At 52.6% G+C, this 10,693-nt stretch overlaps 1 protein-coding gene across 1 annotated transcript; it reads right to left on the bottom strand.

Moving 5' to 3' along the window:
• Positions 1-3,927: 3,927 nt before the first annotated feature.
• Positions 3,928-9,829, bottom strand: ATP5PO (ATP synthase peripheral stalk subunit OSCP). The gene is made up of 7 exons (XM_056109391.1): positions 9,731-9,829; positions 8,792-8,842; positions 7,087-7,197; positions 5,688-5,817; positions 5,402-5,514; positions 4,494-4,580; positions 3,928-4,291 (listed from the first exon to the last, which is right to left on the bottom strand). The coding sequence occupies exons 1-7, from the start codon at positions 9,764-9,766 to the stop codon at positions 4,178-4,180; spliced, it is 642 nt and encodes a 213-aa protein (XP_055965366.1). The 5' UTR covers positions 9,767-9,829; the 3' UTR covers positions 3,928-4,177.
• Between the last annotated feature and the right edge of the window lie 864 nt (positions 9,830-10,693).

Below are 10,693 nucleotides of genomic sequence, written 5' to 3'. Positions count from 1 at the left end.
ATTATGGTAACTGGTTTTGTTTGAATTCCTCTAAGCCAGTAGCAACATCACTACAAATCGCTGTTCCTGTATATCTTGAACCTATGAAAGAACAATCTCTTTGACAACTCTTTGGTCATTTTGACCTGTACGGTTTAATTTCACATAGTTCATGAATAAAATGAGAAAAGCCGATTGGTTTGTGTTCTTTCTGCCACACCACCTTCCTGAGCAGACAGGAAGTGAATCACCTTGCAAATGGCGGCACTTCCTGTACTCTTCTTTGCCCACTCATAAAGCTGTACTTGTGAGAGGAAAAAAAAAATTCCAAACTTAAAAAACCCCAAACCATTAGGGCTGGAGTGATAGCCAGTGGGTAGGGCGTTTGCCTTGCATGTGACTGACCTGGGTTCGATTCCCAGAATTCCATATGGTCCCCTGAGCACCGCCAGGAGTAAGTCCTGAGTGCATGAGCCAGGAGTGACCTCTGTGCATCGCTGGGTGTGACCCCAAAACAAAACCAAACCCAAACCATCACACCTTTCACTCTCCTGTATCTTCTTCAGATGCACATTAGCCCCTGAGAGACATCAGGTACCCCATACCAAGTGCTGAGAATTTGAGATGTTCTCCGTTGTGTAGTAAGGAGCTCCACAGTAGCAGTGGTGAAGGGACTGTCTTACAAAGACTTTCCAAGGATTATTCTGGCTTCCCCCAAAGAGTTTTCCAAGTCCACATGTTGAGAGCTTTGTCTTTGTATGTTAGAGTAGGGGGAGGGCACTCTGGCTGTACCACCTCTCCAGCACCAAGGCACTGTTTGGGTTTTTGTTTTAATCATCATCATAAAAATTGTTTTGTTTTTTTTTAAAAAAAGCCGTCAAGAACAAAGAAAATAATAAATTGCTTTTCCTGGTTGGTATCTAGTTTCCCCCAGATTGGTGTGTAGAAGGAATCCTTAAAACATGTAGAATAGATAACTACGTGCTAAAATGTAGGAACCAGGGGCGGGAATGATAGTACAGCAGGTAGGGCGTTTGCCTTGCACGCGGCAGACCCAGGTTTGATCCCTGGCATCCCATATGGTTCCCCCAGCACCACCAGGAGTAATTCCTGAGTACAGAGCAAGGAGTAACCCCTGAGCATCGCTGGGTGTGACCCAAAAAAAGCAAAATAAATAATTTTCGACATGGTCCTCCTGTTGTTCATCGATTTGCTCTAGCGGGCCCAGTAACGTCTCCATCATGACACTTGTTGCTACTGTGTTTGGCATATCGAATACATCGCGGGTACCTTGCCAGGCTTTGCCGTGCAGGCGAGATACTCTCGGTAGCTTGCCGGGCTCTCCGAGAGGGGCGGAAGAATCGAACTCGGGTCAGCCATGTTGGCCGCTTGTAAGGCGAATGCCCTACCGCTGAGCCAGCATAATCAAGGGACTATTTTACCCCAAATTGTTTATTGTGTTTCTTCTAATTCTAGTGAATACTTCTTAATGCAGAAAATTCAGTAGCACAGGAAATACAAAACAATGAAATCATCTAATGAAGATATTTCCCCCCCTCAAACAAAAATATATCTTAACATTTGAGAGAGCCCGTCATTTTTGTGTTCTTCCCCCCCTCCCCCCATCTCCACTTTAGATGCTTTTGGATTAGTTAATGGCTAGGATGTCTTGACGACATCCACAAGGCATTGTTCAACTATATAATTTACATAAAATCTCCCACATTTTGTTTGATTGCTTTCTTTTAAATCCAGCAGATGTATATTACAACTTGATTTCTTTTGTTCGTTTTTTTCAGTCATACCCACAGGGCTCAGGGGCCATTTCTAGCTCTGTGCTCAGGGGACCATGAGATGCTGGGGTTCAAATTTGGGCCTCTTGAATGCTAAGTATTCAACCCATTGAGCTATTTCTCTGCCCCCAACTTCATTTTTCAAGGACTGCATAGTATATACCCCATTGTCAGCATGTTACCTAGTCTTCCTGAATTTATTTAAACAACCCCAAATGGCTTTTGCTTTAGGTTCCTTGGCCCACTGTACTAGGAAGAGAACCACTGTGCACAATTTCTGGGGCAAAATAAACTGATATACCAGATAGCAGGATTTGAAGCATTTCATCAATCCGCCCATTTCTATGTGCTCAGTTGACAGGTTGTGGAGTGTGAATCTGAAGGACTGGCGTGGGATTATAGCCAGAGGGTTCCCCCAAAGATACTCTCTGCAGGGTTACCCGGAGTCTAGGAAGTGTGTGGTCTTACAGGATGATGCTGTGCGAGCAGCCCTGTCTGGGGTTCTGTCACACGCTCAGAGACCCTGAACCCCAAGGCTCCATGAAAGTGGCTTCCTCCTTGGTGCTAACAGCCCAGGTTGGTCTGAGGTCAAGCAGGGGTGTTGAAGGGCGACCATTGCTTAAATTCACTGGGCATGAGGCAGCTCCGGTTCCCACCACCTGCACTTCATGGAGAAGCTGCACGCCTGCTTCTCATGAGGCAACCCAGGAAGGCCCAGATAGCATCTCGATTCCCCTCGGCTGCTGGAACTTGGTTTCCTGGCCAGGGACTACAGGGGAGGCTGGTCAATGGCATTCAGCAGAGGGGCCCTATGTCCAGCTACAAGTTGGTCAGCGCATATTGGGGCCAGGAGCAGTTTGGGTGCTCCTGGCTCCTGGCCTGCTACCAAGAGGCTGTGGAGTTGTCTGGGTTGTCTGTCAACTCAGCTGATCGTGTAGCTGGTTTACCAGACCCAGTTTCAGCCAAACCTGGTGGTTGGAAGCAATGGCGTGACAGACGGGGGAACATGTTGGTCTCAGTACTAGGACACAGCGAATGGCCCGGACTGTGGTCACTGCCCAGTAGGTCTTGTTCAGCCTGTCTATAACCTTTTGGGCATATACTTTACAACCAGAAGCCCTGTGGCCCTGGGTGGACCAAGAGTCGGTCTAATCTCCTGGGGCAACTTACCAGAAAGGCAAAAGGCCACTTCCTTTTGGCTTCCAGCCTGGGGAAATGCTCTCACCTGTGCTGGCCGCCTCCCGATTGGCTGGAGGCCTGAGGAAGGGTGCTTGACCTGGGTTTGTTTCCGAGCCTGCACCTCCCCGCTCATTTCCTGCTCCGAGGCTGTTCCTAGGCTCCCCAAGCACTCCTGGGGCTGAGAAGTCCGGTCTCCGTGTACAGGTGTTTAGAATAGCCCCTTCACACAGGAAGGAATGGATGCCCACTGGATACAGGCTGACTTCTAGATTTCTTCAGAGAAGAAAATATTTAACCGGGGAAGGGGCCAGACTAAGACATAGCACTTTGGGGTCACACACTTGTTAGGATAATCAGGAGTACAAAGTGGACCAGCTACAAGCTGAGACCAACAGCACCGTGCATGCTGGGAAGAGGCACAACACACACACAACTAAGAGCAGGCACAACACACACACACACACACACACACGCATGCACGCACGCAGGGTGAGGCTGCTGATAGGGTTTTGGGGCCTCTTGCGAGGGAACCAGGGGAAGCTCGAGACGGTTCCTGAGCTGACCCGTGGCGGCTCAGCCATGAAGGAAACAAGAGAAGGTCCAGGAAGCACCAACGGTCTGGCCTCAACCCGGGCCGCAGTAACTCAACTCGTGCCATTCTGGTTTTTGGGCCACACCCGCGGCGCTCAGCAATCACTCCTGGTGGGCTCAGGATGCGTAAGAGGGATGGGGGTTGAGCCTGAGCTGGGCACATGCACGACAGGCGCCTTCCTCGCTGTGCGATCTGTGGTCCCTCTCAACGCTTTCCTAACGGACACAAGCTTCCGCAGATTTTCTAAGCAAACACCAGGACCACAAGGCTGGCCGTGTAACCCCTGACCTAGGGGAATGCTGACAAGGAGGCGGGCTGCTTGGTGCGAAGGACGGCGAGCTGGCACCTACACGCGAGACCATTCAGCCAAGCAGGCAGAGCATGTCGGGAGCAGACCCTGTCTCCCCAAAGGGCCCTCTGTGTCTTATTTATTTGGTTTGGGGGCCACACCTGGTGATGCTCAGGGGTTACTCCTGGCTTTGCACCCAGAAATTACTCCTTGTGGAGCTCGGCGTGTGTGAGTCTGGGGGGGGTGTCGGTCTATGCCGGATCTTAAAGAGCAGAAGTGACTGTTCTGTTCAGAGGCAGTTTATTGCCCCGCCAGGTGCAGCTGGCCCTGGGGGGAGTCGCGCGCTCACATAGCCTCGCGCATGGCCTTGCTCAGCTTCTGGATCTTGGTCCTGGCAGACATGTCGACGTACTTCTCTCCGATGCGGACGATCATCCCCCCCATGATGGACGGGTCGGTCTGGGAAAGAACACAGGCGTCGGTCACGCTCCAGATTGTCCGCAGGTGCCAGAGGGCAGTGAGACAGAGGGAGAGTCCCACCCCCCAAGCGGCCCGGCTCTGCTCCGGGACCCCAGCCGAGCCTTGACCATCAGTGGGCGGGATTTTTCACTCCTCCCCGAGGTCGACCGGAGGACAGATGCCACCCTCCCCCCAAACCTACCTTCACTTCCAACTTCAACACTTGGTTTTTGCTGAGGAAGCTCTGCAGGACTGTTTTGAGTTCAGAAAGCGTGGCCTCATTCAGAGCCTGGAAACAGAACAAAATCATTCATCCCACCTAGCACAAGTTGAACCCAGACTTCCTGTGGGAAGCGGGAAGCCCTTTCAGCTGCTGGGCCCGTGAAGGAGGCCCCCGCACACTGAGGCCCACTGTCCAGCTCACTCGGGGCCCCCTCAGCACCATCCACAATGGCCTCTAAAGGCCCGAGAACTTGGGTGTCCCCTCGGCATCAGCCTCTACTTCTTGGGGAAGCCACCATTTGGCCAGGTTCTAGAAAATCTGTCAGGAGCTCAGCTGGCAGATAGATGCTCACCGAGGGGCAGCTCTGGCCCCGAAATCTCCCCAGGTTGAGCAGGTACCCCCATACGAGGGGGCATCATCCCTCTCGGCCCGGTCTTACTCACCGGAGGAGAAATAAAGAGGGGCTGAAGGGGGGACGTGCACCTCCACACGCCCGCAATCCCGACCCCCTGCCTGCTCCTCTGGGGGTGTAAAAGCCAGCAAGGACTCCCCCTTGCCCTCTGGAGCTCTGATGGCCTCTCTCGGGGGTGGGGAGGGTTCAGCACTCCCCACCATCACCTCCGGGATCTGGCCCCGGGGAGACAGCAGTCAGTCTTGTTTCCATGGGGGAAAGAAACCGAGTCCAGAGTGGCCACAAGCACGGGTATGATCTGCCTGCCGCCACGGAGAGGATCCTGGGTGCCAGGTCACCCCGGTGATGCTCCTGGCTCTGCACTCAGGAATGACTCCTGGCACTGCTCTTGGGGACCATAAGGCAAGCCAGGGATGGAACCTGGGCTGACCACAAGCACCCTGCCTGCCCCTTCTCAACCCCACCCATCACTCACAGAGGCTGTGGTCACTGTGCAGGGGACTTCGCCACGGTGGACACTCATCATGGTGGAAAAGGCCGAAATAATCCCAGGGGTGTTGTTCAAACGCCCGTTTTCGGCAAGCAGATCTGGGGAGACAGGGGGGTGCCGAGTCACATACTGCCTGCCCCTGCCTCCCCCCAAGACAGCTGGGGAGGGGGGCAGGGCATAACATCCTCCGTGCCCAGGGGCCACTGTCCCTCCCCTCCTGCCCCCCGCGCCCCACTGCTTCTGGAGCAGAGTCCCAGTGCCCGGGACTCACTGATGAGGTTGGTGGTGATCGGGGACAGCTTCTCCCGGGCCGTCAGGTCGCCAATGCTCTTCACCTTGACAGCGCGTTTCACGTGTGGGTTCAGGATGGAGGCCGCCATCTTGGGTTCCTTCAGCAATTGCTGCAGGGGCACCGGCCAGAGATGTTTCAGCTTGGGGGGGCCCTGCCGGCCCCCCACCACCCCACCCCAATTCTGCACAGGAGAATCGTGAATATTTTTTTTCTGCCTGAAAAAAATTTTAAATGCTCCAATTCATCAATTAAAAATTTAATTTTGAGGAGCCGGAGTGATAACAGAGCAGGGAGGGCGTTTGCCCTCCAGGTGGCCGACTCGGGTTCAATCTCTGGCACCCCATAGGGTTCCCCCAAGCACTGCCGGGAGTGATCCCTGAGTGCAGAGCCAGAAGAACCCCTGAGCATCGCCAGGTGTGATCCCCAAATGTTCAGTTTCCCACACACTAGGGAGGCCAGTGACGGCCACTGTGCCTGGACCCTGGCCACATACAGCTACCAGCATGTCCCGCCTCCCTCCTAATTAGGCTGGAGAACCCGAAACTGAGGACTGGGGAGAGGGTGTCACTGTTCCGTCAGCAACCCCTCCGCTCCTGGTCCAAGTCCACCAAATACCCTGTGACAGAAGCGGAAACTTCCCCTTGAGTGCCCCCACAAAAATGCCCCTTTCCTGTAAAAATCACTGACACACTGGGGCCGGAGCAATAGTACAGCGGGTGCCTTGCACACGACCAACCTGGGTTCGATTCCCAGCACCCCATATGGTCCCCCAAGCACCACCAGGAGTAATTCCTGAGTGATGAGCTGGGAGTAACCCCTGAGCATCACCAAAAAGCCAAAAAAAAAAAAAAAATCACTGACACATAAACTCAAAGCATTCTGGATTCTGGGTCAGCTGGGCACCGGGGTTCCAGCTTAAAACGGGCATACAGAAGTTGCTGCAGGAGTGATCACTCGCTGAAATGCCCCGACAGCGAGCATCTCGGCCCGCTTCTCGAGGACGGCAACCCAGCTCACCAGCAGAAACTCAGTGTTATCTGCAGAGAACCGGGCAGAGGCAGGAACTCCCAACTACAGCTGAATTCCTGTTAGGACCAACATCCTAATAAAAGCGCAAGATGTAAAAAGTGAACAAAACACACACAGTTATGCTACGCAACAAGCCAGTAAGACCCTTCTGTCTGAGTTCCAAACAGTAAGCTGAAAACACAAAGCTTGAGAAAGTGGATGGAAAAACACATTCAGGGCAGGGGGTGGCAGTGTCAGGGGCTTTGAAGCCAGGGCCTCACCCCCCCCCCCCGCCCAGTTTTTTCTCTTGGGGGCAGGTCTCACAGGAACACACAATCAAGTAACTCAAAAGGAGAAGAAACATTCTCACCGCCACTCTCAGCAGCTCCTTCTCGACTTGGTCCAGCTTGTTCTGTTTGGACGCGGCAGAGTACAGAGCCGTGGCATAGCGACCTTCGACACCGTAGATCTGAATGGGCGGCTTTAAAGAGAGGGCGAGGCCAGGGAAGAAAAGGACATCATCAGATGGCCAACAAGCAGACTCAACACATGAAATGGGTATCACACAAGTTTAAATATCCCACCACGGGCTGCATGAAATGTCAATTCTAACAAATTAAGGAGGTTTCATTTTGAACTTGCAATACCTTATCTCCAAACAAGGGGCAGAAGAAACAGTGTCTAATGTCCTTCTTCAGACAGAACTACCTATTATTCCATTATTCCGTTTCTGAGATGGGTTAATGCTTCCTTCAATGTCAAGTATGGGAGATTTTAAGCGCAGATAGACCTATTATCAGGAAGCCTAGTGTTTACAGGATGTATGCATATATACTTTTCAATGCTGCAGAGCAATTTCTCTCTGATTTTGTTGCCCACTGTCTGAACCCCATCAAATATGCCTCTTAGAGAGCCCAGCAAGCTACCAAGAGTATCTTGCCTGCATGGGCAGAGCTTGGCAAGCTCCCTGTGGCGTATTCGATATGCCAAAAACAGTAACGATAACAGGTCTCATTCCCCTGACCCTGAAAGAGCCTCCAATCATTGGGAAAGACGAGTAAGGAGAGGCTGCTAAAATCTCAGGCTGGAAGGAATAGAGCCGTTACTGGCACCCGCTCAAGTAAATCAATGAACAATGGGATGACAGTGATACAGAGCAATCCTACATTCCCTTCTGTCTCTCCATAGGTTCAGTTCAGTGGACCCCTCGGGCAATTTACTAAGTGCTCAATGTCTACATTTTTAAAAATAATAGACATCCCCCCACTCCCAACAAACACCCCATCATCAGTATGTATGTGTAGTTGTACTGTACTGTTGCAGTTAAAAAACTTAGCCTTTGAAAAAGGAACCTTTTTTCCCTTCCTAATTTTTTGTGCCCCCCCCCCCCCCCCCGCCACATCTGGAGATGCTCAGGGGTTACTACTGGCTCCACACTCAGGAATTGTTCCTTGTGGTGCTCGGGGGACATGAGATGCCAGGGATAGAACCTATGTTGGCCACATGGACGGCAACTGCCCAACCCGCTGTACTATCATTCCAACCTCTGAAGAAGGAACTTTTGTTTCTTTTTTCTTTTTTTGGGTCACATTTGGCGATGCACAGGAGTTACTCCTGGCTCATGCACTCAGGAATTACCCCTGGTGGTGCCCAGGGAACCATATGGGATGCTAGGAATCGAACCAGGGTAGGCCGCATGCAAGGAAAACGCCCTACCCACTGTGCTATCACTCCAGCCCCTGAAGAAGGAACTTTCAATCCTGCTGCACAACCAAGTTGATTAATCCTGGATGAGATTTCCTGGGGTTCATTTCCTCTGATGTACAATGAGAACCCCAGCTACTTCCACTGGTGTCAGGGGTTTTTAAAGGTCCTACATAAAGGTCTTGCATGGGGCTGTCACACGGTGGGCACTCAATACCTGCTGGTTCTCTCACCCACACCCTCCCTCGCCATGTGGGCACCACAAACTGGGCAGGAAGTTCCAGGAGGGTCTCCTGCCGCCCTGGACTCCCACTCTCACACCAGCTTCTCAATCACAAACGAGTGATGAGTGTATAAGTGAAGACACTTACCCTCACGAGCTTGGCAAAGGGCCTGGCTACGGAGGTACTGAAGGATCGCACCTGTAAGATAATCAAGCAGATGAAGTAAGATGACTGGGGGTGAACCAAGAACGAAAGGATCTGAAGACGACTTCGACGGAGTCAAGGCTTCGGTGGCTTAGCGCAGAGATGTCACCGGGGTGGAACTGTCTTTGCTACCCCGGAGTGAATCATCAAGCTGCACCCGCTACCGTTCCGGTGATCCTGAGCAAAAACACGGATTGCTATGGGAAATCCAGCCGGCAGCGCTGAGGCAACTGGACCCAGCAGGATTTCAGGCCTCGAGAGAGGGGGGCCTCCGCTCTGAATTCCAAGGCTGCCCAAGTAAGAGAAGAATCCTGGGTCTGAGCATGAGACTAACGCCATGACTACCTGGGTCACCCCCAGCCCGGGCAGCTCTCTCCCCCAGCGAGCAGAGAGTTGAAACCCTCAAATTCCAAAGGCCCCAGGGGGTCACCTTCGTGGACCTCCAGCAGCCCTTGCAGCGCAACGACCACGGACACTGTCCTGAGGCCTCCAAGGCTCTTCGGAGCACGATTCTGGGGACTCCGATGGGGTCTGCAAGTCTTGCATCCTTGCAGACATGGGGCAGGGGTTGCAAATCTTCCTTCCGTCAGGTGGAGGGGTCGGGGGGGGGGCACATCTGGCGGTGCTCAAAGCTCACTCGTGGCTCTGCGCTCGGGGGTCACCCCTGATGGGGGGCCAAGAGGGTGTCCACGTGCGGGATCCGGCACAGCTAACTGGGGTGGGCCGCGGGCAGGCCCCAGCGTCCCTCCCCACCCCCTCACTCCCTCCGACTCTCTTCCTGACTCGGGGTCCCCACACTGGGCACCCAGAGGCCGGGCGTTTGAACCTGGGGGTCTCCCGTTCTGTGCAAAACACAGGGGACAGGGACGAATGCGCGCTCACCTGCCGGGACAGCCCGGACACTGCCTGCGCGGCCATCTTCTCCCGGGCGGCTGGAGGTCAAAGCCGAGCGGGTAGCGCGCGAAGGACGCCACCGCGCAGGTGCGCGGGCGCACGGCTCCCTGGGAAATGTAGGCGGAGGGCGCCAAGGCGCACGCGCAAGGGCCTTCCGCTGCCTGGGAGTTGTAGTCTTTAGAAGCCGTGGGCGTGGGGTGGGAGGGGAACTAAGGGCGGGACCCAAAGGTCGGGTCCTTGCCGGAGGACTGCGGGGTGGGGTAGGTGGAGCCTGTGTGCTGGGACTGCACCTGAAAGTGAGATCTGGGGGTCACTAGTTTAGGCACTAGTGTGGAGTTTATTGCTCCTGGTTTGAAATTTTCCACGGAGATAAATATATATATTTATAAATATATATTTATAAATATATATGTATTATTGTATATATTATTGTATAATAATATATTATCTATTACATATAGATAATATATTAGCACTGTAGCACTGTGATCTCGTTGTTCATCAATTTGCTCGAGTGGGCCCAGTAGCGATAGCATAACGGTAGGGTATTTACCTTGAGCGAGGCTGGCCTGGCCAAGCCAGGTTCGATTCCTCCGTCCCTCTCAGGAGCCCAGCAAAGCCTGGTAAGCTACCTGTGTGGTATTTAATATGCCAAACACAGTAACAACAAGTCTCACAATGGAGATAATATATTATTATATCACGATCACGATCATCTTGTTGTTCGTCGATTGCCTCGAGCAGGCACCAGTAACTAACGTCTCCTTCTTCCTAGCCCTGAGATTTTAAAAGAGCCATATTCAATGCTCTTTCAGGGCTAGGAGAATGAGACCTATCACTGTTACTGGTATTTGGCATATGGAGTACGACACGGGAAGTTTGCCAGACTCTGCCGTATATTATTATATAATAATACATATAACTATACTCTTGCATTAGCTTTATTCACCA

The sequence above is a fragment of the Sorex fumeus genome, unplaced genomic scaffold, assembly GCF_029834395.1.
Source record: "Sorex fumeus unplaced genomic scaffold, SorFum_2.1 ptg000265l, whole genome shotgun sequence".
NCBI classification, from domain to species: Eukaryota; Metazoa; Chordata; class Mammalia; order Eulipotyphla; family Soricidae; genus Sorex; species Sorex fumeus.
The sequence above is the reverse complement of the archived record's forward strand: the minus strand, read 5'-3'. Positions and strand labels throughout refer to the sequence as shown.